At 39.3% G+C, this 28,000-nt stretch overlaps 2 protein-coding genes across 2 annotated transcripts in view; both read right to left on the bottom strand.

The window, feature by feature from the left end:
* The window catches only part of LOC139456997 (zonadhesin-like), a 387,647-nt gene that overhangs the window by 244,095 nt on the left and 115,552 nt on the right, over positions 1 to 28,000 (bottom strand). The window lies entirely within an intron of this gene.
* LOC139457534 (uncharacterized) overlaps positions 9,147 to 28,000 on the bottom strand; it is a 33,048-nt gene continuing 14,194 nt past the window's right edge. The window contains exon 4 of the mRNA XM_071238916.1: positions 9,147 to 9,508. Within this exon, the coding sequence (XP_071095017.1) occupies positions 9,147 to 9,508 (362 nt within the window). The remainder of the gene's footprint in view (positions 9,509 to 28,000) is intronic.

Consider the following 28,000-nt stretch of genomic DNA (forward strand, 5'->3'; position numbering starts at 1 on the left):
CTCCCCAATAAACTCATGACCGCGTGTCATAAGTGTATGGGGATAAGTGCAGTAGCTATGACACCCCTCAACTTCCATCAATGAAGATTAAATCAAGGAGATAGTAAAACTTATACTATCACATAGCGGAATAACCTTGTTGAACTTCTTGAAGACACAGGTCTTAGTCAAGGATCCATTGAAAGTATTATTCATGAACATTTACAGATGAATAAGATATCTGTTCGTTTGGTGCCAAAGTTTCTACATTCTGATCTTAAGCCAAAAAGATCAATGTACCCAGAATGATCCTGCCACACCAACATTATTTTATCGACATGTTTTAATGTGACTTTGCAAAAGAATTCACACAAATTAAAAATTGATAGAAAACAGCTGTTCGATTTAACTTGTGCTATATCACTCCCATTGACTCACAAAAAAACGTGCAGCCTTTTGCTTTGAAGTTGGGTATAAGATATTTATTCTGCCTCTCCAGAGTTCACGTGCAGCTTGTATTGCTCGTGGTTGGGTACACAACCTGATTGCCCTCGGGCATTGAGAGGTAGTAATTGGCATTGCTCCTGCTTGTGAACGAGAATGGCTGTTAAACTAAAACAAACATGGACATTAATTTACACACAATCTTCTCCATCGCAAATACATGAATTAGCAGGATACTGCAATGACCAGCTGATCACAGAGCAATAATATGACCAGGAAGTAAATATGTGAACGAGACTCGGAGACACAGTGGTTGATAATTATGATTATCTAGATAAACTTTGAACAAATATTACTTTACTTCTGTGAAAGCGCATTGCTTAAATACTCCTGTGCGTAGATTGTATCTGTTAAGTCACTACTCACTACTTAGAGATAAAAAGCTGACGGTTTAAAATCTTGGATTAAAAGTTGTATTTCATTAAAATTATTCTTAAGACCTCTGCAATTCCATTGTATTATGTTTTGTGGATTCATTGTGGTGCTTCCACAGGACAAATGTCACGCAAACGTGAGGAAGACTTTGTAGTACTCCTAAAGGAGAGGTGGCCTTTGGTGTTTGCAGCTGTTCTCTCAGCTGCTTCTTTTTCAATACTTTCTTTTCCCTGTTTGTAAGTTTAACTGGTTCTGGTTCAGGTGTAATTTTAGGAGTCGGAGACTCAACATTTTTGACGAGTTTTGGTTTTGGGGGTGTCACAGATGAAGATGGCACAGCTGGTTTCGGGATTGAAGCAGTTGGAAGTGGCTGAACAAACTTGACCCATGTCAGATCAGTCTGGCAGTCGATAGAGGCAGTATTGACAGGTGGACGAGAGACAGCAGCCGAGTAGGAGATGGTCGAAGTGCTTGTAGTGAGCCCTTCAACCCTCTTCCTGGTTTCCTGGTACGAGACATTTTGTCCGGTCTTAATTCTCATGATTTGGGATCCACACAGGGCAGCATTTTGAAAAAGTCATATGGTTCCAACCACAGATTGAACACGTCACATCCTTCTTGCAGTCAGTGGCCTCGTGCTTGTCACCGCAGTGGTAACAAACAGCGGAGGCTTGGCAGGACTTGGATCCATGTCCAAACGCTTAGCAGGTGTAGCACCAGAGTGGATTGGGGATATACACCTCCTCTCCGATGTTACAGTAACCAGCTTTGTTAGATTGAGGGATAGACGTTTCGGGCAAAAGTGAAGAGGTGGGTGTATGTTGGTTGGACCACACCATCCTTCTTAAAAGTAAACCGTCTGACAGGCGTGACCAACTATTGTTCAAGTTCCTTGGCTATATCGTTTTCAGACATGACGGACAGGCAGCGAGCTCTGTCACGGACAATGCCCTTACATGAGTTCAGTGTCCTGTGCACTGAGACAACAGCCTTGATATTGACAAACTCATTTAATTTAAGAAGATTGACAGATTGAGGTCTCCATGCACATTCTACAAGGGGAGAGCCAGAACGAAGCTTTAAGGACATTTGTAACCATTCCGCAGATACCAATGATACCTTTGGAGATTGCAAATGGATTGAGTTTGATTGGTTCTTTGTCTAAAGCTTCTACAACCTAGAAACGTGGCCAATAGTCGGATCGAGTTGGCGTAGTATTTTCGTCAGCCTCTATGTGTCGTCTTTTTTAACAAGGGTGTTGGGAAGCCATGTCGAATGGGAAATAATTCTGCACCCCTTTTCCCCATCCACCATGGAGTGTCAACAAGGACAGTCTTATGCTGCATTGGATCTCCAAGCTGCAAAGACCGGGGGTAAAGGGGCGGCATACGCCAGCAAATTTGACGCTATAACTATCTACCGAATTAAGGGTCAGGCTGGTTCGGTCCGTGACAATTAATTGGAGACGTCAAAATTCGGAGGTCAGCATCACCAGATTGGCCCATGAGCAACCGCCTTCTGGGCATAGGGCTCTAAGAAAGTTTATAGATTCATATATTTAGAATTGACATTTTGAATAAATTTATGTTTAAGTACCAAACGTTTGTACGAGTGAGTGAGTGAGTTTATCCTTTAGGTCACATCAGCAATATTTCAGCCATATCGTGACGACGTTTGTGCGAAAAAGTATGTACAGGGCATGACATGACCAGCCAATTGATAGCATCGGGCCCATTCTACCGCCCGTCAAGGTGAAGTTAGGTTCGAAGTGGTGTGTTGGACTAAGGAGCTCTAGCTGGCTCCGTCGCCCTCAACCACCAGAATCCCTTCCTCTGCCGACACAGGGTCGCAGCCCACGGCAAACATGCTGCCCAATTCGGTCGCCTTTTACGACCAGCAATGGGGTGCTGTGGAAACATTCTTGTTTATCTTCACTGGGTCCCCACTGGAGGTTGAGATGGAAGAAGGGGATGGTGCTTGCTGAGTGCGCACCTCATTAGTTCGGTTTAAAGCACACTAAACATGTATCAATTTACATAGTGTAAACGTATCGCCAGGCAATAACTAATTCAGTTGCTGATTTGGACAAAGTTATTACTGGCCTGAGTGCAGCTTTGAAGAAACAAACATAGATAAGTGTCACTCAGAAAGCCTCTCTGCTTTCTGCTGCATATCCCAGTCTGTCGTGTCTCTTTTCACTACTGTGAATTCCATGCAACACGTATACACCAGTCCATGAGAAAGTCTTGCAGGCATAAACCTGGAAGTGATCGACGAAGGTTCGACATGTTAACAACGAATTCATTTATTCGAATTGTGGCATACATCACCGAAGTGGCCTATGAGCTATTTCAAAACATTCCTAAGATGCCATTTTGTGCATTCTGTACCAGTAGTAGGGAATTGTATGTTATCCCTCATTTGGAAAGGGCCCCATGAATAGTCCTGTACCTAGTGTTACACTAACATGCATGTATGCGTCAGAAAAAGGTCGGAGCCATTATGAGTAAGCTAGATGGTCACGTTATTCAAATTGACCCGCACCAGGAGATAGCTCTGTCGAGTAAAGGAAGGGGCCCTTACTTCGTTCAAAGAAGCAATTCGACGTTTAACACACACGAGTTACATAAACCAATACGTTTGGAGCATGTTCCACCATATACAGATTAGTTACGTCGCTATATGATTGCAATATACTGATGTGACGTAACATTTTAACTCCTCACTTGTGGCAGATTTTGACAGTATTTGTGCAGATTTATTTCGTCACATATATACCACGTTAAGTGTGTGGAAATTATTTCTGAAGATACGAGTGAGTATTGTTTTACATCGCATTTATCAACATTCCAAAAACATCACAGAGCAGGACAACATAAATTGGCTTCACTCATTGCACCCACTGGAATTGTACAAACAAAAAAGTAAATTTATTGTACCTAATAAAATCGATATATTTAATTTAATATCATAGATACAATAATGAATTTTTTTAGCTCGATAGTCACATGTTGTCATGTCAGATAAGGCCACAAGGTTGCGCTAAACTCAGTATCGCATGTGACCGCCCTGAACAGCAATCACGGCTCTGCATCTCCTCGGCACTGACTGGATAAGTGTACAAATTATCCACTGCAGAATTCTGCGCCATTCTGCCTGTAACGCGTTGGCCAGTTGTGGGAGTGTCTGCGGCATGATCTTACGTTGACGTACATGTCGATCGAGTTCATCCCAGATACGTTCGATTGGGTTGAGATCTGTGGATCTCGACGGCCAGAACAAATCATTGATGTTGGCATTATGAAGGTAGTCTACCTTGACACTAGCTGTGTGCAGTGGGGCGTTGTCCTGTTTAACAGCTCCCCTGGCGGTCAATGACTGGAAGAAGGTGAGGTAGAAGAATTTGATTCATGGAGAGATTGGCTGACACAATTTTCTGAACCACAACCAAGTCATTTCTGGTGTAGGACATGCCCCCCACACCATGACACTTCTGCCACCGAAATTGTCGAATTCACGACGATACACACGTTTTTTTTCATCTCACCGTTGAAGAAATAATCGTGATTAATCGCAAAACAACACTCGTCTCGGCTTTAAAGGTATGGCACCAACACAAGCTTGTTGTCGATGGATCTTTTGTAAAAAAGGGACGATAACTGGTCTTCTGGGTCGGATTCCAGCCTCGAGAAGTTGGTTCCTGACAGTCTGGTCCGATATCCTCCTCAAACCAGGGATGCGTCCTGCATTCTCCGTGGCTGTGGCATTGCGATGACGTAGGTGGAACAGTCGAATGTAGCAATCCTGTGCAGGGGTGGTAACTCTTGGTCGGTCGGTTCTCGGATGGTCTGCAGTGGAATTGAACTGTGTCCCAAAGGCGCAAATGGTGCTGTGGTGGACGTTGAAGTGGTGAGCAACAGAAGTCTGCAATTCCCTTTTTTGGATATGTCCTGTGGCTATGTTTCGATGGACATTTTCGAACTTGAAAAATGTTGACAATTGAATGACAAATTATTGGCTTATGCTTGCCTTTTTATAGCCACTGCCACGAGTTACTAATGCCATAGCTTGCACGTGCATTTTGCTTTACTGTTTTCCTCCATGACATTTTTGAACAAAACAATGTCGTTTGAGACATTGCAAATCGACAATGGTTGCGTTTTGACGCACAGTTTGTCTATCCAATTCATATACCGGATTTTTTGTGTAGCCAGGTTCAATGTACAACATACTACTTGTGCGTTTCTTTTTTTTGAAGTGTTTATGTATAACCCTCAGAGATGTTTTGTTTAAATTGATTCAAATTGACTTTATTTTCTTTTTAATTGGCTGCAATCACTCAGTACCCATGATATTGATTCACTTGGCATGTGCTGCAGGCTACCACTAATATTGTATAACCATTGCTGCAAAAAATATCACAAATAGTGTCTCCTTGGTGTAGTACTACATGTAGCTTTTTCCTTGATCAGTCTGATTAGTGAGTACACAAGAAACCACTTTTCACTAAAGTACAAACTATTGCTTTTGGTCAGTGAGTGAGTGAGTTGGGTTTAACACCGTTTTTAACATCATCCCAGTTATATCACGGCGTGTCAACTTGATGTGGGAAGAAAGTCCCAAGTGATGCGGGTTTGGACGTTTACCACTTCGGTGAAACCCACGAGCATGGGTATGATGCTGACAAACCTAGAAACATAATCGAGGCGAACCGGGATTTGAACCCACAAGCATAGTTTTCTGGCGTGCCCAAAGGACGCAACTCTGCACAGCGAATCGCGGCGCCTTTGGGGACTGGGCCACCCGTGCCGCCTTTTGGCAGCGCATGTTCTTGTTTAACAATGATTGTAACTGTGTTACATTGTTTCTGCTGAAATTCTTCAGACGCTCATTGCCTTTTGTTTTGAAAATGATTAGTCGTCAGGAATGAAGTTCTATGCAATGTAAGCAGTCGTCAGGAAGTTACTATATTTAGATGCTGGTGTTGTATGTAAACTTCCGGCACGGAATACAGCGGATGGTAAAGTGTGGTGGAGAAACATATGGAATGCTCCTGTACAGCTAGTCTGGTGAGAGCACTGTGTAGAAGTATCCAGTAGCTAGTTAGGCGTGTTTACGCATCTCTTACACTTTTCATCACTTCAAGACCAACTTTAGTGTGTGCATCACTCATCACCCAAGAATCCCTGCCTTGGCCTGTTTCGGATACTTGGCCGCTGTCGCCGCAGAGTGAATATATCTTATTATCACTGACTTTTGCTATCACCATGGTAAGATTGTGTTTGATACTGACCACTGCCATCATATTATGCATTGCCATTGCATATTGTACTACCACTCTATTTTGTATTGCGATTGTAATTGCTGTGCAGTATTTGGTACTGATTTGTAAACCTCGTGAATGTTTTTAATACATTTGTTGATTGTGTACTATTAATTGGTTGTTTGTTTGTTTCACACTAGGTTCTTTTACGTAAAGATTTCTGTGTTAACATGTTGTTTCAATTTGTAATCGACGCATAACATTATGGAAAAAACAGTTTACAATTTACATTTAATCACATTATAAATTACCTTCACGCGATCACGACAGAAAATAAAGAGCCATATTTTGCAATCAGTACCGGTGTTAGACTAGTGTGTATACATAATCTCCTCATTGTTCATATCTTTTTAAAAAAACAAACAAACTACCAAGATGTGTAAGTGTTTTAACCTAAAAAATATAATGTTTCTGAGGGTATTGTTTTGTTTGATCATACTGTTTCCGGTTTACGAAAACAATATATTGAAATATATTCTGATATTTTAGAACATTGTGTTTTTCTAATGGGAGAACTCTGTACATTTTAACAAGATTGCTTTTTAGACAAGAGGAGGTTAGATGGAATTTAAGTCATTATTAAGCCCCTTAAAGCGGAGCACTAAGCAGGGTAACTAGAAGTACAGTTCTTGGAAACGGCATCTAGATGAGATACACATAAGGAAGATAATTTCAAGATGTCAACTTCTTTATAATGAGGAACACGTTTTGGAGCATATACTAACTCCTTCAAACTTAACAAGGGAAAGATAACTGAAGCTGATACGTTACAAGCAATCGACAATGGAAGCCAATACTTTACAGTTACTAGGGCTGATCGGTAATTAGGGTTATCATGAAGGGCAACTGGAAGCCAGGATTTAAATTATCACCAACTATTTGTCGGCCTCCCTAGTTAAGTTTCCACCTTTTGTTATCTTATTTCGTTTGTTGTTCTTACGTGTGCATACATGTGCTCTCTGCCTCATAGAATCCATTCACCTGATAAAGGAGTAAGTGTATACTCCGAAACGTTTTGTTCATCACAATAAAGAAGGTGACTTCCATCAATTCTCTTCCTTACCAATACAATATTTTAACGTGTTTTGGTATGACGCAGTCGGAGATCAAGCCCCAGACCTTCCCGTCGGCAGACGCTCTACCACTATGCAAAGAAGGCCTTTGTTGAATTTACAATCCCGATTGATTAAGTTCATTGGTCACAATGCTCTAGAATGTTATTATCATATAATTACCCTGATGCCAGTAGCATTTAGAAGTAATTATTTATCTTTATTTATTGAGTTTTAATTATTCTACTCACGTTTACGAAATTCTCCCAGGACATGTGCAAATGTTTACCAGTGAGGACAGAGTGAAAATATCAAAAGTTAGATATCTGTTCCAGTTGTATAGGTACATCATTCTGTGTTACATGTACCATGCGTAGAAGAATAATGTAGTACTTGTCAGTCTATATATATTTTGTGCTGTATGTTCATGTTATTGTATTAACATTGTCAGATGCAAAAGAGTTCATTATTGCAAAATATGTTGGTGAGTAAAATCCTGTTTTCGCATTCGAGTTGACATAAATTTATGATAATTTTGTCTCATTTGCAAATATGTACAATCACTGCGATAGGACAGTAAGTATTATACGATTCAGATCGTGAAATTCCATTTGTAAGCTTTACGCATTTTTTGATAATGGACATGACGGCAGTGACATGAGTATGTACTGGTTGAAGATCATAATTTATGAGCACTTCATCTTGGAGTTTTTTTTATAGAAAAACACAGGAAAATTTTACTGGCACTTCGGGTAAATTTATAGATTTGCCTGAAGTGACATGAATGAATGAAAATTTCAATATGTTATAGTTATCCAATAACACTTACCACTCCATTCCCCCCAAAAGGTCTTAAGCCTACATATCTACCCATCAGATCCAACACACATACATAGAATGGTATCAGTAACCATTCGGAAAACCGTTACCAAACCGTAGCTTGCTGTTAAAACTCATTCGAATAACACTTTAAAAAAATACAACATTCCAGTTAAGTATAGACATATGCTATTAATTGAGTCATTAACTTTACATTGTCCATTGCATGACCATCGTAGTGTTAATCATATAATCTATATTATTTCAACATTTATGTTTGTTTATTGAAGCAATTATCACTTAAACCTGTTTCAATGGCACATGAATATGGAACGTGATCGGTTGGTCAGCCTTGCTGACTTGGTTGATGCATGTTATCGTATCCCGAATTGCATAAATCCATGCTCATGATGTCAGTTGCTGGATTTTCCTGTCCAGACTCGATTATTTACACATCGCCATCATATAGCTGATATATTGCTGCGTGAGGCGTTAAACCACAAACACATGAAATGCATCAATATACATCAATAATGATACAAACAACACAACACAAATGAAAAGAAAGTAATCAACATAAAAACAACAACATAATGTATCGATTGCAAGTGATTTAAAACACAATTTGTGAGTAAATGAATGATAGGGGCTTTATAAATATTTTTGGTCGCGAATGAGCTAAGAATGAGCTATAATGTGTTTGCTTGCAATCTGGACTATAGGTGACGAGCTAACGAATTTACAACTACCTGTTTTCACAAAAAGGAAAACGAAATCACAAGTACTAGTGTTGCACTGCGCAGACTTCAATGAGAATGAACAGCAATCGTTGACGTATTTGCTACACTTATATTATCCCCTCTTCTGTACTGCTAGGGTATATTCACTTGGTAAATACATGCATGAGCTTACATAGTAAAAACAAAACCAGCAGGTTATGAACATGTTACATCTATCTTCAAAATTAGATTGAATTTGCTGCTTTTGATCAATCATAATTATTGTAAAAACCCTAACTATATTGCTCTGTGCATCGCCATACAGTGGTACGGTTACGTTCTGCTTGGTTTTATTAGCAGGGGCAGACTGTCTGTTTAGTTCATGTACAATCTGTCGTATATTGATCTCCCGTTCCCCATGCTGTCATGCGGATCTTCAGTATATTTTAGTGTCACGACCGAACAGTGGGTGGCACAGCTCTCTGAACTGACGTTTATGCCGTTGCGTTTACTAACGTCCTGAAAACTTATAACCGCTTCAGAATATGCCGTATTTGACTTAGAGGGAAGACTGGATTGAGGTGTTTCAGCTGGATTTACCTTTTTTCGACAACAGCAGCAGATGATGGTGACTGCCGAAGTAACTCCTGCTGCAACTATCAATAGAGTTGAAACATCCTTTGGAGAGACTTCTGTTGACGGAGCTCCTACAGAGTGAGTGGTTGGTACATTAGTCCCTGTAACAGAATAATTGTCTCTTGAAAACAATCATTATCAGTAAATTATTTGCGCTTCTTACATGCTCAAAGACAACATTTATTTTGGACAAAATAACTGTAAAGTGTTTCTAACGGTACTGTTTTAAGGATGACGTGAATTATTAAATGGGCCATGTATCACTTCTCAACAATTACACGACACTCACCCTGACAATTTAATCCGTATGCATAAGTGTTAGTTAGTTTGCGTGAAGTGTCAACTGCGCATGCTGCTTCGTTGATTGATGGTGCACCCTCTTAATTAACTGTGTCCCAACTGTGAGCAGAGTAAGGTTCTATGACTCGTCAGGTGATACAGATCAACCAGATAATGATTACAAAAGCTGTGTTTGATCTGTGCCCGGTTGCTTGTGTTCTATAAACACATATTTGGAGTAGGTTTTGTTCAATGATATAGAACATGGGACTGTTATGTGTATGTTTCAAAGTCGTTTGCTTTCGAGTATTTTGCTTTCTTATCAAATAAACTAAATGTAAAAAACAATTTAATAAAAGCGACAAAACCCTTTCCACATTCAAAAGAGTAGATTGTATTATTCCATGAGCATAAATCATAATTACTGGGGTGGTCGGGTAGCCTAGTGGTTAAAGCGTTCGCTCGTCACGCCGAAGACCCGGGTTCGATTCCCGACATAGGTTTCTGGTGTGGCCCGCCGTGCTATTGCAGGAATATTGCTAAAAGCAGCATAAAACCATACTCACTCACTCACTCACAATTACATAGTGATGACACCAGGTGTTAGTGAAAAGTTGCGCGTATCCTGCCCTACAGGTGGTACACATCACAAACACAAATTATGGAACAGCTTGGGACTTTTATTCTTGTCACTTTTGCGTCAAACTTAGAAATGTACCCAACATGTCAACCATGCAACTTTTGAAGCTCCAACAAAAGTCCCGGAAATTGTTACTAAACCTGTATGTAGTTACGCCACACTATTAGAAACAGATGACAACTGGAACTATATTCAATGTGATCACTGTCCAGCTTAAAAATCACTGAAATTCTGTCGTGGTGTAAATTCATGCAAAAAACCCATGAACACCTGCAATGCTTAGGTAACTTTTGTGAGAATGGGAACAGAGAAAACTTTGGTCAGGGTTACAATATCAAGGGCCTCAAATGGCTTTTATGGTTGATATGTGGACAACATTATCATATTAGGCGCGTCCTATTTTGACCTGTATTCACTTTATTCAGGCGAACGTTTGATTTTTATTGTATGTCTTTGCAATGGGTGCCACCGGTTTGGCAGACTACGCTCACTTTTTTGCGAACCACTGGTTCATCACTGTTTGATAGATACATTCTTGTGACATTCTGACGTGGCTCGGTTCATGTTAACAAAACACGAATTAAGAAACATGATTTACGATAAGAGTCAGTATTGTACTTATTTTAAGCACATGTAAACATTTCCGTAAAACACAGCTTGTTTGACTTCTACTTGCAATACATAGCCACATAAAGTAACAGGACCTCCTGTAAATGGTGTTATGTGTTACATTTAGCACTTAGCATGTATGCAATGGATAAACATGTCAGAGTACCCTGACCTAATTATGCTAAAGACATTTGACGTGCAGCTGAATCCCGATATGAATAATGCTTACTGTTCTGCTGTAGCTCGTGAACACCTCCAGGAGTAATATTCCACTGGTGATTACCACAGACAAACACAAGGTTAACGTTCCCAAAGTGTGCTTGTGTCACATTGATGGGTACAATTTGGGTCAGGTTTTTTAATTTCGTTATTTCATAGCGTCCGCGTTGAGTGGAAGGTCCTAAGTGATGCATGTGATTAGTGCTGGGATTCGAAACCGCATTCATACTTGCGCCAAGGAAACGCAACTCTACACAAGCAATTACGCCTACTAAAACGACTGGGCCAACCGTGTCCCTCAACCATTTGAAATGTTGTTGGAGCCCAGATCAAAATATCATAGAAATGCAAAGAGATTGTTGCTTGCTGTGAAACACATTTGCTTTAGAGGAAAAACGTTACTTACAATAAAGATATTTAAAATATTTTGAAATGCTACAATGGAAGATTTGTTTTTGTATTGAGAAAAGCAAACCGCAATGCCGTTGGTACTTTGGTTGAATAAACATTTTTGCTTACGAAAGGCGACTGGAGTTTGAAAAGAAGCATACGTCTTTCTGCGCATGCGTATGTAAACTAATTTACTTCAAATGCGCACCATTTAATGGAACAGGTGACAACACGACATTAACAAAATGTCACGTTGTGGCAAAGTTGAGCATTTAAAGCATTTTTTACATATTTTAGGTTGGGCGACATGTCGACAACCTTCAACCTTCAGCAATGCCGTATTGCCGGCCTTGGGAAAAAGTCATAAATAGTATTTAAAGCGCGACAATACGACAACACGGCAATGCGACAAATGGACAAAATGTCGCGCTCTAGCATTGTCGCATACTCGCGATTTGGATTTGGTTCTAGGATCTCATGTGAGACGCAAACTAATATCCTACATTCATTAGAGAGAGTTTGAAATATTTCTAAATATAAGGTGAGGTGAGATGAATTTTTTTTTAGCGTCTCCTTCAAGATTATTGCACTTATGTAGCAACGTGCATTCACGTGTGTGTGTGTGTGTGTGTGTGAGCGCCAGGGTAACAACAAGTACCATTTTTCAGAGCCTTTTGGTATTACATGGACGGGAATCGAATTCCTGACCTTCCGCTCTACAACTTGGCAACAGAGGTCGTCCGAACTAGAACTGAGTATAATTGCTTATCAAAATGCATGTATACATGGATAAAGACGGCCACCTACTTGCCAGGACAAGAAGACAAAACGTTGTTCCAACATCTCCTCCATCGGTACATGACCAGTTCCCTGCATGTTTGGCTTGTACACTGATAATCGTGAGTTCAGTCTGTGTTTGGTTGATGATGCTTGCATTATAGCCTGACACAGTGATGCAGCCTGACACCACCGGACACTGTGGTGTAACGTCCTCGCATGGGCATTTGAAAATCATATTAGTGAAGTTGTCAGGCGTGGAACAGGTAATTTGGGCAGAAGTACCCAAGTAGGCTATGTCAGGACAGTTTATTGCAGGTGTATCTGAGCAAAAAGTAATTAGGAAAATGCAACATCATTTTGTAAGCATATCTTACATGTTTTAATTATTTACAGACCGCCGTCATATAGCTGGAATATTGCTGAGTGCGGCGTTAAACAACGAACAAACAAACATTTGTTATAGTTGTACATACCATCGTTCACAATTTGTCTATACAATACATTATGCAATGAAGGAGCAATGTTTCTAACATAATTTGTCTTACAAACTGTAACCTTAGCAGCTCGGAGATGACGGGATGAACATGATATTTATCATGAACCTATTTCAGACACCTACCACTCTGTGCCAGGTGAAATGTGAAGATGGTGAGTACGGAGAGGAGAAAAACCTTCAGGATGAGTGAATGCTTCATCTGTAAAAATTAGAACACTATATCAACGTTTGATTAAAAACATTAGTCTGAAAATTTCGGAAAGTGTCAGTAATCAATACTCTCTCTCTCTCTCTCTCTCACACACACACACACACACACACACATACACACACAAACACACACACACACTCTCTTCCTCTCCTCTCTCAGGGGCGGTCGGGTAGCTTAGTGGTTTAAGCATTCGCTCGTCATGCCAAATTTCTGGTGTCCCCCGCAATGATATTGTTGGAATATTTTTAAAAGTGGCGTAAAACCATACTCACTCTCTCTCTCTCTCTCTCTCTCTCTCTCTCTCTCTCTCTCTCTCTCTCTCTCTCTCTCTGTTCCTTGTTCGATTCACTATTTATAACAATGACATAATTGCTGTCTATGTGGTCGGTGTGTGCCTCTGTAGTATTGCTAGTGTACGAGTCTATTTCTCCGCATACATATCTCAATCTCAATATAGAATCAATATTAAAGTAGTCACCTCTATGTGTGACTGGTGTAATTTTTTTAATTTTTTTAAATGTGATTAATTTAAGGAATGCTTACCTTTGGCAGACACATATCAGACTTAAGGTGGTACATCAGGTCTTGAAATGACCACCTTTGAAAGTCGAGGTAACAGAGAATTTACATGGCAATATTCCATAGATATACTCTTCAAAAAAAAGAAACGTAATATGGATATATTTGGGCATAAAAGCAAAGAGGTGAAAAATGACGATGTTTATTGTGTTATAGTGTCAGTGACAAATCACCTGGATCAAAATGATCACAACAAGGACATGCAAACCATTAGTCGGGAAATAAGTACGATTCGGAAAAAAACCGCACCCAGTGTAAAAGGGCCATGGAGCTGCACGCACTGCACGTGCAGCAGCACTATGGATGGTATGAAAGTGCAGGATGTTTTTTTTTTATTGCCTGGCATCTGCGTCAATCGAACAGTGACAGTTTAACAACATGTCAAGATTAACAGAAGTGCAAAGAAACACCGACATAGGCCGCTTGCAGGCAGGGGAATCCCGATCAGCTGTAGCCAGGGTTTTCAATGTAGCGCCCAGCACCATTACAAGGCTATGGGATCGGTTTCAACAGGATGGGTCAACACGTGATCGGCCAAGGTCGGGACGACCAAGTGTAACCACCCCTGCCCACGATCGCTACATCCGACTGCACCATCTACGTGAAAGGACGACAACAGCCACCTAAACCGCATCCCTAATACTCGGATTGAGCCGAATCACCAAACAGGCCGTACGGAACCGTTTAAGATCAGCAGGTCTTCGAGCAAGACATCCTGTTCGACGCGTCATATTGAGTCGACAACATCGTCAACAACGACTGCATTGGTGTCGTCAACACAGGGTATGGCCTCAACTGCGATGGAGAGATGTCTGGTTCAGCGACAAATCAACATTTTTCCTCCGTCGAGGGGATGGAAGAGTACGGATCTACAGACGTCTGATGACAGGACAGGTTTGGTCTATATCCAGGGCAATTTTACGGCTCAATGATACATGTTCATGTTCAGTAGATGTCAGGCCACTATTTTGACTCAATACTTTGTACGGTTCTTAGTATAAACATATTTTCCTACTTCACACAAATCTGGTTTTGTGTTTCTTTTTTTTTGAGAGTATATGTATAAATTTCATGCGTCTGATTGGCATTTGATATACTAACTAAGCATTGTTTTCCGAAAAAGACAAGGCCACAAATGCTAACGGACTACTGTTTCCAGCTTAGCTAAGACTAGAAGCGGGGGTGCTGGTACATTGAATGGAACGATGTTACAGCTTCCGTACTGTTGTCTAAGTGTTAGTGCCTAAATAAATATATTGTATTTGAAGTTATGTTTGATGTATTTATAATAATTTACGTCATATATTCTTGCATGTATGTAGATGCAATCGTAAACAAAGGTGTCCAGACTTTTTAAAATCTGCTAGAGACATCGAAGTATTTTTAGAACATGATTTTTGTCAACATACTCAGAACCAGACTTGTTTGAACTAGAGCTAGGAGAGAATGAAGAATCCTTTCCTGATTTGCAACCCTTCGAAAATCCTGTCAATCCTAACTGCTTAAAACCAAACCCTGTGTGCGAATAATCATCTGCCAAAAGGGAAGCCTTGGGTAAATTACCCAATTTCTGCTCACCAATATAAGTACTCCACCCATCAAACATATTTTTCTTCTCCCTTGCAAACTCAACAAAAGTAGAAGCTTCCCTTTTCTTAACTTTTGCCTGTAAGCTTTATGAACCAATTCATAAGCCATCAACACTTCAGTCTTAAGAACCTACAAATCAGAACTCCCATCAATATGTAAGGCGGAATAACCTTTCTGAGCTTTCCCCTAAACACACTTTCAAACTGTTAGCCACCTTCTCAATATCATGCGCAGAGAAGGGCGGAACATGCAAAGTCAAAGTCAAACACTTCATCACCCATTGAGGTACATCGAGAGGTATCATCAATCTGAAAATCAATTCGCTTCAAATTAACTTCTTTATCAGCTGCAATTGCTAATTGCTAATCCGATATTCCAACTCTTTCTGCTTCCATTTTACATGTTTTTTTTCTTTTTCAATGCTCATTACCATTTGTTCGCTTACAAATTCTTATGCTTGTCATAAAAGGCGACTAACGGGATCTGGTTGTCAGGCTCGCTGACTATGTTGATGCATGTCATCGATCCCAATTGCGTGGATCGATGCTCATGATATTAATCAGTGGATTGTCTGGTCCAGACTCGATTATTTACAGACCGCCGTCATAAAGCTGGACTATTGCTTAGTGCGGCGTTAAACAACAAACCAACCAACCAACTATTACAGCCAAAACTCAGCTTTTTCTTCAAGCAAGGCCAAAGCATAATCATCCCAAATGTCTTCCTCGACCAGGTAAGTTATTACAATTTTCTTGACTTTAGCCTCAAGCACACCTGATTTGATGTCAAGTTAGTAATATTTGGCCAGTTCGACCAGTTCAGACGTTTAGAGAATAGAGTCCTGTTCCGCCGAAGGCTGGCTAACAAATTCCTCTGCAATAAACACCAAACTCACTAAAACCCACAATCACAGATTATTGGAGCGCTCAAGTTACGCAACTCTGCACAGTGAATCTTTGAAAATAAATAACAAGTTTGACGTGCGATTTTCTTATTTAACTAAACTGACCTGTCTTGGCAGCTGGTTTGTTGTGACACAGCTAGAAGTTGACCACAAAGCCATTAACATAGTCATATTTTGTCTTTAAGTTATAGATACATGTGTTATATACATGATTATACAGTCAAAGATAAAAACGCCTTTCACTCGCAAACGCAATTCAATGCAATAAGGAAACACAGAACCAATGTACCGTCTCAGTTTATTGTCTTGTATTTTTCTTTTGTTCAACGCCGCACTCAACACAATTCCTGCTATGTGATGGCGGTGTGTAAATAACCGAGGCTGGACCAGACAACCCAGTGTATCATGAGTATCGATCTTTGCCATTGGGATACGATGACATGCATCAACCACATCAGCAAGTCTGGCCATCTGATCCCATAAGTCGCTTCTTACGACAAGCAGAGTCGCCTTTTAAGGCAAGCATGGGTTGCTGAAGACCTATTCTGACCAGGATTTTTATACTGTCTCTGTATAGGAGTGTCTATGGTTCCTATACGTGTGAAAACAAGTTTGGGATTGATTATAAAGAACAAATCAATTTATGTTTATAGCTTTTTGCCTTTTTGAAGCAAAGTAGTATTAATCATTTGTTAGACTGGCATTTGACTGACTCGAGCTGGCAGGATGTCAGTGTCTCGAAAACGTACTTGATTTTGTTTTAATCACTTTCACATACTATTTGCACATATCTGTCAGGGATGCTGCGGACTGGTAAAGTTGAGGTATAGAACGTGTTACCGATCTGTTGATACTGACACCAGTGTGAGTGTATGGTGTCAGGTAGAACACCAAAACACATAACAACTACTTTTTGTGCAATTCAAGTTTCAAGCATTTCAGTTGCACGCAACTGCACATTTTAGATAGGGATAGCGTAGCGTTTATGCGCTTTTGCCGTCAAGTAAGTTGCTTTCCATAATTAAAACACTTTACTTGTACCGTAAATGTTTGATGAGTTTCTTACACAGAGGCATTTATGTACTCAATGACCGGGATGCACGTGCAGTTTCAGAGTCATCATTGGTAAGAACGACAAAATTTTTAGTTATATGAACAATCCATGACAAGTTCATGTTAGTTTTTTGGGTTTGTTTTTATGTTTTTTTAGGCGACAAAGAAATGTTTCTTCCGCTATTATAGTTAGTATTCTGTATGTAAACACAGGTCTTAAGGAAACCAATGGGCCGGATTCATATGAATGGTATATGGACGGTAATGGTTTTACTGTGCATACTTAAACATTACATCACAGCTGATTATATTATAATCAAGCATGGACATAAAGCATGCTGGTGATCAACCAGTATTAAAAGAGTAATACAGACTTAACGGGTTCATTATTTGTGTAACATGTACAAGTCGTTTATCAGTTAACTTTGATATTTAGTCATGTAAAAGAACGATACTTTCCTCGTTCCTTTTACTATTGCCATTGTTATGTATATACACTTCTGATAAATAAAACGCAATTGAATATTCCCACACAACAATATCTTCCCTCACTGTTTCACTTGATATGTGTACACGTTCCATTACATTTAACGTGTCATTGAATATTCAAACACACGGCACTTTCCTTGTTTCTCTTTCAATTACAGATTGATATTTAGCCTGCAACCTCTGGGTATCGCGGTACTTGTCATGTACGCTAAACGGAACAAAATGCACTCACTAACCTGTATGTTTATCCGTGTTCTCTGTATCAGATATCATTTATTTTATCAAACAATGCATATTTTACTGATAAAAGTTCATTATTTACATTAGTAGCTCCGAGTAAAAGCCGGGCCTGGCGCTCTGTTTGACAAGGGAGAGAACTCCATCGTATCGCGGTACAGAGAAAAGTTGTGAATGGGGGTCCGAATTGGACAAAAATAGGACATAATTCTACAAACCACTTGGTATGATCATGCCAGAAATCAGTGATTTGTCCAGACAGGTGCAAAGACAGCACAAGTAAAATTCTAAATGTGTTATCAGCAATAGGTATTCAATGCATATTTACCGAAAAGTAAGAGACAAATATTGTTATAAGTCAACATCAAAATATCAGAAATTATATTTTAAGATTGTTTAAGAAAAAATGGATGACAATATTTTGTCACAAAATGGAAAAATGTTAAAAGTCAACAATAAATATATAGACAGCACTCCTAGTATGCCCAAAGTATATATTTATCTTTTGGTTACTAGTGAAGAACGTATTCCTAAGTTTGGCATTATGGCCCTTATGATCTCCCAATAGATTCTGGGCACAGAGCGTGAAAAAAAGTGCAAACTACGTAACTTCCGTTACCTCATTAGTCGCGATGGATAGACAGATGATCTAGTTCAGGTCGATACAGAGAGTTTATTTGGGGAACTGCGGGTTATATCCTTGGCCATTGATAGATGGGGGTAAGGCAATATTACAACAGATGCCAGAAATATGTATCAACGGATTAATAACTCCTTACTTACAGCAGACGGAACATTCCGAGGAAATTGAAATTGTTTACGAAGTGAGCACTTCCTGGTTACTGATTTGCATTACTAGACAGCCGCTAAGAGGCGTGTCCCGCGTGAACTATCGGAAATCCCAAATCCCGCGATATGATGATTGTCGCGGTACCATGGGGTCCGAGTATATATAAACTTCCTTTACATGTATTGCCGTAAAAGGCGACTATGCTTGTCATAAAAGGCGACTACGGGATCGGGTTGTCAGGCTCACTGACTTGGTTGATGCATGTCATCGATCCCAATTGTGCAGATCGATGTTCTTGATATCAATCACTGGATTGTCTTGGTCCAGACACGATTATCTACAGACCGCTGTAATATAGCTGGCATATTGCTCAGTGCGGCGTAAAACAACAAACCAAACAAAATACCTTTACATGTATCATCCAATGAACACACGATATTTCCATTAACCCCCTTACATGTGTGTTGAAAACATGAGACACTAGTACACAACGGAACGGTAATAAGATACGATGATATGTTATTAATGTGCCAAACGGTGTATGTTACATACGGTAATAAGATACAATGATATGTTATTATTGTGTCACACGGTGTATGTTACATACGGTAATAAGATACGATGATATGTTATTATTGTGTCACACGGTGTATGTTACATACGGTAATAAGATACAATGATATGTTATTATTGTGTCACACGGTGTATGTTACATACGGTAATAAGATACAATGATATGTTATTATTGTGTCACACGGTGTATGTTACATACGGTAATAAGATACGATGATATGTTATAAATGTGTCACACGGTGTATGTTACATATGGTAATAAGATACGATGATATGTTATAAATGTGTCACACGGTGTATGTTACATATGGTAATAAGATACAATGATATGTTATTAACGTGTCACACGGTGTATGTTATATACGGTAATAAGATACAATGATATGTTATTATTGTGTCACACGGTGTATGTTACATATGGTAATAAGATACAATATGTTATTAATGTGTCACACGGTGTCTGTTACATATGGTAATACGATACAATGATATGTTATTAATGTGCCACATGGTGTATGTTACATATGGTAATAAGATACGATGATATGTTATTAATGTGTCACACGGTGTATGTTACATATGGTAATAAGATACGATGATATGTTATAAATGTGTCACAATGTGTATGTTGAATCGAATTTAAACAACGGGATGGAGATACAGTAATAAGATACGATGATATGTTATTAATGTGTAACATGGTGTATGTTACATACGGTAAAGGCCTATGATACACAATTATAACACTGTAATACAATAAGAGCACTCAACGTGCTTATATATCAGTACACGTTAAACCGACTGGTTAAGAAACTATTTGCTCATATGTTGTTTAGTTCAACAGCAAGTCCGTAAAAGTCTAATGAGAGACATTTTCCCCTCTGAAACATAGTGTTTACGACAAACGCAAGGACTAGTAATAACTCTTTATACAGCATCGAAAAGGCGAAGTGATCATTTAGAGCAATGTCAAGAAACAATGGAGTAACTAGAGAGGCTTGATTGAATAAAACTGACCTTATTTAAGAAATGAAGTTTGCCCTACACTCATGTGTGCCCTGAACTTTTATGGTTAAACCACAAAGACGCTTGCATCCGTGTTTTACGTTTTAATAGTTCAGGGAATACTATACAATATTTCACTACACATTGGAGTAGAACAAACTGTATTACATTCTGACATACCGAATTTAAGTTGTTTGTTTGTTTGTTTGTTTGTTTGTTGTTTAACGCCGGACTCAGCAATATTCGAGGTATATGACGGGTATCTGTGAATAATCGAGTCTGGACCAGTCAATCCAGTGATCGATATCATGAGCATCGATCCACGCAATTGGGATCGATGACATGCATCAACCAAGTCAACGAGCTTGACCACCCGATCCCGTTAGTCGCCTCTTATGACAAGTATAGTCGCCTTTTACGGCAGGCATGGGTTTCTGAAGAGCTATTCTACCCCGGCTCTGCAAGGGTCCCGAGTTAAGGACTGATGTTATGTAATGTTTTATCGGAGATGGGGTTTAAAACTAAATTTGCAATACGCGACGCCGTAAAATTGAACACCCGCGAACAGGGCTTACTGACGGTCTGTTCCACCTAAATGCCTGCACCCAATCGTTAAGAAACAAATTATACGTATTTTAACATAGTAAAACACCACTGCAATTGGTAGCTTATACTTACATTGGTCACATTGTATTTTCTGTTCTGTGTATGATTATCCATAATCCCATGCAGCAATAAGTATGATTTAATTTTAAATCTTTACATTACATTACAGTATTTGATTCTCACATAGACATTTGACATCGAATAAGTATTTTTGTACAGCTGCAGATGCAATGGATATTGTTCCTTTATGTTGATATTCCCGGATACATTATAACTTTGGTAGGTTGTAATAATGATATTTGCATTTTGTTTTCATTCATTCGCTGCAGCTTTGAACAGAATCATTCTTGTTCCTTTCCGTTTGGTTGGGAAGTTTTTCGATGCGCGATAGACGTTGTTTTCACAAGTATTTTCTTTTGTAAGCGTGTATATGTTACAGTCAATGTGTAAAATATGATTCACTCAGGCAATTTATTAAATATCTAAATATTTGAGTCATTTTACAAATTGACTGAATAATCCATTCTTTTATTTCACCGACTGACTAAAAATGATAAAGACGATCAAAAGAGCTTAAACACATCACAATATATTGAAGCCAAACAATACAGAACTGTACTTTGTGATGATATTAAACATAAACAAATATTTGGAATTTGTTATCATATTAATAAAGATGGACATATTTTTCAGTTAATTTGTAAAATAAACTTAATATTTAGGCGTTTAATAATTATCCTTAGTGAAATCTGTTTACATTTTGAATGTAAACATATACACACGGTAAAATAAGCAATGTTCAGATGAAATATTTACTTTGTGTTGCAAGTCAAAATAGTGTACACGAAGATCGCACAATTACCAAGCAAGTGACTTATCAAAACTGCATCACCATTACCGATGCAAATATACCTACATTTCCAAAACTGTATTTCATTTTTGTTGATCAATGTGACCATACGTCCTTCTACTATAAATAAAAATGCGCTTACGAATGGCGAGCACAGGTCGCGAACAAGTCTAGATTTCTGCTACATGTATATCATCCGGGTACTCACTGGGAAAATACAGTAATGGACAGGTAACAACTACTCCCGCGGAATTGCTTTAGATCAGTGCTCCTTTGTACGTTGAAATACTATATATTGTGAATGCCAAAATGATGTATCAAGGATCAAGTAGAAGATACATTTACCGTAGCGCTGGGAGTTTATTCAACAGACCCGTGAAAATAACACTGCTGTATCTTATTATTTATTTTAGATGACGCAGTCAAAGCTCACTTCTCCTGGCGGCCATTATCGAACGGCCAGCTAAAACACAACCCCGCGCTTACGTCTACAGGTCTCTTCCTGTAGTACGGTAATTAGTATTCGCTCCCTCAAGGGTATCCTCAATGATATAACCCATCCTCATTAATTACATGCTGTTCTTTTCCAGCCTCACGGCTATGGAGCTGAGATAAAGAGTCCAAGTTATCATAAAGTAATTAAGGTCCAATGAAAACAATGCGCCGCCAAACCTCATACATATTATCACTGAAAGTCGTACTACAGACGGTTAATGTCAAATCACAATAAAAGCATTTCAATTGCAATAACATGTTCAAAGACCATGTATTCTCTTAACACCATCGGATTTAGAAGCAATGGTCGTATAAAACAAGACAGATCTATTTAATCAAAACAGTATTCATGTTATTCCCACAAAATCACATACAGAAAGGAGACATTAGCAAATGCATGTGTATTATCATTTTTCGTCAGGATAACACAATTTTCTCTCCTTGTTACCACCCCCAGGTTCAGCTTAACACGGGTCCTCCTTTGGTCAAAAGTTTGTTCCCCCTCTAATGAGTGTGTCACGCGTTGCACACGAGTGGCGGACGGGGTGCACACCCGTGTGCAACGCGTTGCACACGTGTATCACACGCGTGACCAACCCGATGCACACTGGTTGCGTAACGCGTTGCCCATGCGTGTAAGGGGAATGAACTTCTAGGCAGTAGTGTAACTTGCTTAAGTTTAATTACATGAGACGAAACGTTCAACAAGGGCTTTTTGGGGCCATGCTAACATAGTCAATGTTCTGTGTCACTAGTTATTGTGATTTGAGGTCTATTCTGTCCTAAAAGTTGCAGCATTGTTTCCAGCACTTATGTTAACAGACAGCAGCAACTACAAGCCGTGAAACAGTATGCTTACCGAACTGTTTGCACTACAATCATGGGATGTTAAATGACGGCCTGGGAAGTGATATATTGCGTCGCCGTGGAACGAACATGGAGGAGCGACAGGGTTCGTTTAGTTTGACTGCAGTTTGTAACCTAATGTCATACACTGAGCAATAGGAGTATATATGGTTATGGACTAATATGTATGGCATATCTCTGGATATTCCTAGAGCACCAAAACCCGCCTTGGACAACTTTGTGGCTGCTGTGGTGTGTGGGATAACCCTGCGGCATGAGTGATGGTTGACAACATCTTGTCATATATCTTGCCATGTAACAATATTCAAATATTCGACAATTTCAATATTTCACCGAACTGTCAGTGAACAATATAAGACTAAAGTATAATCGTGAACTACTCAATAATCCTGCAAATATTGAGTCACTGTAAAAGTCAAACAAATGAACACAGCCATCAGTTTTTAAAAATTATTACAAAGACACTTGATGATGAATACAGTTAAATCTGAAAACATGAAACTCGATGTGAATACACTTCAATCTGAAAACATGAAACTCGATGTGATTTCAGTATATAAAACATGATTGTATGCCTAGGGAGCGGAAGGGCAATCACCTGGCCACGTCATACCAAAAGCCTTTTAAAATATGGAACTCCTGACTTGTGCTCGGCATTAAGGGGGATAAAACAAGGGCTGGTCGACTCAGAGTCAGAATACTGTGTCTGAGCGGGGTATTCATGTTAAATTGCGGCATTGTACGTTAGTGGGCTAGCACCGTAAAACCAGCATAAATCCAGACTTATCAAACCAGCCACACATGCATGTGGATGCACACCACTACATAAACGAAGATGACATTAAACCAAATCACCTCACCTCACGTTTACTTTTAGAATTCGGAAAAAAAGTGTAGGGCCACCTTTCGAATTTGAAGGAAGCAGATTTATCGAGGGGATTATCACAAATCACTAGTGATACAAGTGTTGGCATTGTCAATCCCAATCGTCTTTCAGTTGTTATGGATGAAACCGAAATTCTTCGAAATTCTTCACTTGCCCCGTGGCATTGAAAGACCTCGGCTGAGGCATCAACAAAACAAAAGTTAGACATTGATTCTACTGTAATCAATTGCTGCTTTTATGACACCAGTTTGTTTTTGCTTTGTTTTTATTGTTATGCTTGTGTTGTTTTTAGATGCAATGAAATTAATGTGGACTTTTTTTAATGTGTTTTTTTCCGCACCTGTGACAGTCATAGGCAACTACTTAAGCGCAACAGAATAAATGAGCCAAGTTTTAGAATACACTCTGGCTATGATAGAAGGAAGGCAACTCTCTGTACTATAAAAATGGTCAAAATTTAATCAAATTTCGATACTTTTTGTTTCACACCACAGTCAGCGATGTCTGAGCAATGTAAAAGTGGAGCACAGAACGTACATTTCGTCGTCCTCACGATTCGTTAATTTGGACATGGGATATTCTGCACGATTTAAAAGAGAATTGATCTATCCAGATAAAAGGGTGCAACTGTACATGATTGGATTTGCCTTTTAAGCAGTCTGCTTCGTGTACATGCCTTCATGGTGCTGTGCGAATGACTGACTACGGACAGTTACACACGTCCTTCTGGAACTATATGTAAGCTCTGCCCGAAATGCAAGTGTAATTTCAGGGTCATCATGGGTGAATGATGACAAGATGAACAATTATCATGCAATCACTCCGATTTATGGTTCACAGATTAAAGAAGGCAACTGTACATAGGGATTGTGCAATATAAGATTTCAGAGACTAAATGCTAGTCTTAAGTACCGTAAGTCCCCATGGTCCCCCGTATTGTGGCCTAACTTTGGTTGCTGGCGATCTACAGCCCGTTTTTATAATGTGTCGTCTGTTATAATCTGATCGTTTTATTATTCTAAAACTAGTTTTACAATTATAATCTGTGATATATTGCTTGTTATATTGTCCTTCGTTGACAGTTTTTTTTATATATATTATATAAATGCATAACATGTTCAAGTCACGATATGGCTAAAATATTGCCGATGTGACTTTAAATACTAACACACTCACTGACTTAAATTCCAAGGTTGTAAGGTATGGCACCATCGCAAGCGTCGCTATCGATGGATCTGTTGTGAACAAAGGGACGATAACTGGTCTTCTGGGTCGGATTCCAGCCTCGTGTAGTTGGTTCCTGACAGTCTGGTCCGATATCCTCCTCAAACCAGGGATGCGTCCTGCTTTGTCCGTGGCTGTGACACTGCGAAGACGTAGGTGGAATCGTCGAATGTAGCGATCCTGTGCAGGGGTGGTAACTCTTGGTCGGTCGGTTCTTGGATGGTCTGCAGTGGAATTGAACTGTGTGTATTGGTCCAAAAGGCGCAAATGGTGCTGTGGTGGACGTTGAAGTGGCGAGCAACAGAAGACTGCGATTCCACTCTTTGGATACGTCCTATGGCGATGTTCCGATCGGCAGCGCTGAGTCTGGGCATTTTCGAACTTGAAAAACTTTCACAATTGAATGACAAATTATTGGCTTATGCTTGCCTTTTCATAGCCACTACCACGAGTTACTAATGCCATAGCTTGGACGTGCAAATTGCTTCACTGTTTTCCTCCGTGACATTTTTTTAACAAGTGTGAATACAATGCCATTTAAGACATTGCAAATCGACAATGGCTGCGTTTTGACGCACAGTTTGTCGAATACCAGGCCACCAACATTTTCCAATAACATATATCCAATTTATATACCGGATTTTTCGTGTAGACAGGTTCAATGAACTACAAACTACCTGTGCGTTTCATTTTTGTGGAGTGTATATATAAACCTCAGATATATTTTGTTTAAAAACCTTCAAAATGACTTAGTTTTCTTTTAAATTGGCTGCAATTACTTTGTATCCATGATATTGCTTCACTTGGCATGTGCTGCAGGGTACCGCCAATATTGTATAACTTTTGATGCAAAAAATATCGCTTAATAGGGTCTCCTTGGTGTAGTACTACATGTAGGTGTGACGGCACGTGTCCTTGATCAGTCTCATTAGTGAGTACACAATAAATCACTGGTCAATAAAGTACAAACTCTTGCTTTTTGGCAGTGAGTGAGTGATTGATTTGGATTTAACGCCGTATTTAACATTATTGCAGTTACATCACAGCGTGTCAGCTTAATCTGGGAAGAAAGCCCGAAGTGATGCAGGTCATTGACGGTTATCACTTCGGTGAAGCCCACGAGCACGGGTATGGTGCTGACAAACCTAGAAACATAATCCAGGCGAACCGGGATTCGAACAGAAGCTGCTCACGTTATTGGTGGCCACTTAAAAAAATTACTCCGACGTCGTGGCAACCTATACCTGTATCATATTTGATACCCTCTGTGTTTTTACATCATGTCAGTTGTATCTTAAAACTGACTAGTTTACAATCAGCATTGCTGATGTGTGTCTATCGCCTGTGAGTCTTATTATCAATTGCTTACTTAAAGCCTTAGTGTTTTAGCTTGGTGATTATTGTCTGGTGTTAATAAATACTTAAACATCAGTGGTTGATCTTTGACAGTACGCCTTAAACGCATTCGGTTTGTACAATTATGTATTTTTGCAATATCACGTGTATAATCACACCCGTTATTAAAAACGTTATTTTCACACTTACAATTCAGATTCTATTAGTTTAGTTTTGTCTAACGCCGCACCCAGAAATATTCCAGCTATACGACTACGGTCTGTAAGTTATCGAATCTGGACCAGACAATCCAGTGATTGACATCATGAGCATCGATCCATGCGTAAGTCGCCTCTTACGACAAGCATAGTCGCTTCTTATGACAAGCATGGGCTGCTGAAGACCTAATCTTCGCCGGATCTTCACGGATCTCGGCTTCTCTATTGGTGAAGCGTTACTCTAGCGTAGGCGGTGTAAACTGGTGGTACCGATTTTAACGAGATTGCTGCCTGTCAAGTATTGATCAGTTAAAGGCATCTAAACGTCTAAACGTTCACAAATGTATTTGAATGATTTGTTTCTAACATCTACACAAGAATATGCACGGGGTACATTTACTGCTGACACCGATTATATAATAATTACAAGAGCCGAAACACTTTTTACAGAGTTACAAGAAAAAGTCATATATAGGATACTGTTTTCAATTGGGATGTATCTATTTGAGAATGTGATGCTGGGGATTTCTGTTTTTCGTGCAGACGATGATTACTTTACTTTGGTAAATAGTCTGTTGCACATATTGTGGGCTGCAACTTGAACTGATACTGGTTCCGATTGGTCAAATACAGTAACAGTTAAGACTGAGCTGAAGAATATGAGCTGAATCTGGAGTTTCTGAAACAGTAGAATTACAGCGGATTTCCACTGACTGAAACACTTCGCCAAAACTTACACCACTGACATCCCAGTACATGCTATGCGAAATAATGAAGTACTTATTGCAGAGCTATTATACAAGTAAAGTCTAGGCAACTGTTGGTAAATGGGATGTATATATTTGACAATCTGATGCTCTGTGGTTTCCGTATATTTACACACAGACAGAAGAAGTGGTTTCAACACTTGTGCAGAGAGGAAAGATATGCTTTAAGTCTTTTGGAAAAAAACAAACTATGTTTAAAGGAACATAAGATAGTTTCTGTTTTCTGCTAAAAAAATTGTTATGTCATGAAAAAAGTTTATCGTACTCTGGACCAAGGACATGTTATGATATGTCCGTTTTAACAGTTAATTTAGTGTTGTCCATATCAAACTTCAGAATGATTCGGAGTATTACAATTACTTATCATGAGTTCGGATTATTATAAGTAGGTTAATTATAGGGACATGTAATACGCCTGAATAAAAACACTCAATTAATTATGGAACAAATAATTATAGAAGAAGAAAACAATGCGAAAATTAAAAATATTGTTGGAGACAA

Source organism: Haliotis cracherodii, unplaced genomic scaffold (assembly GCF_022045235.1).
Source record: "Haliotis cracherodii isolate W230 unplaced genomic scaffold, xgHalCrac1.p SCAF_12, whole genome shotgun sequence".
Lineage (NCBI taxonomy): Eukaryota > Metazoa > Mollusca > Gastropoda > Lepetellida > Haliotidae > Haliotis > Haliotis cracherodii.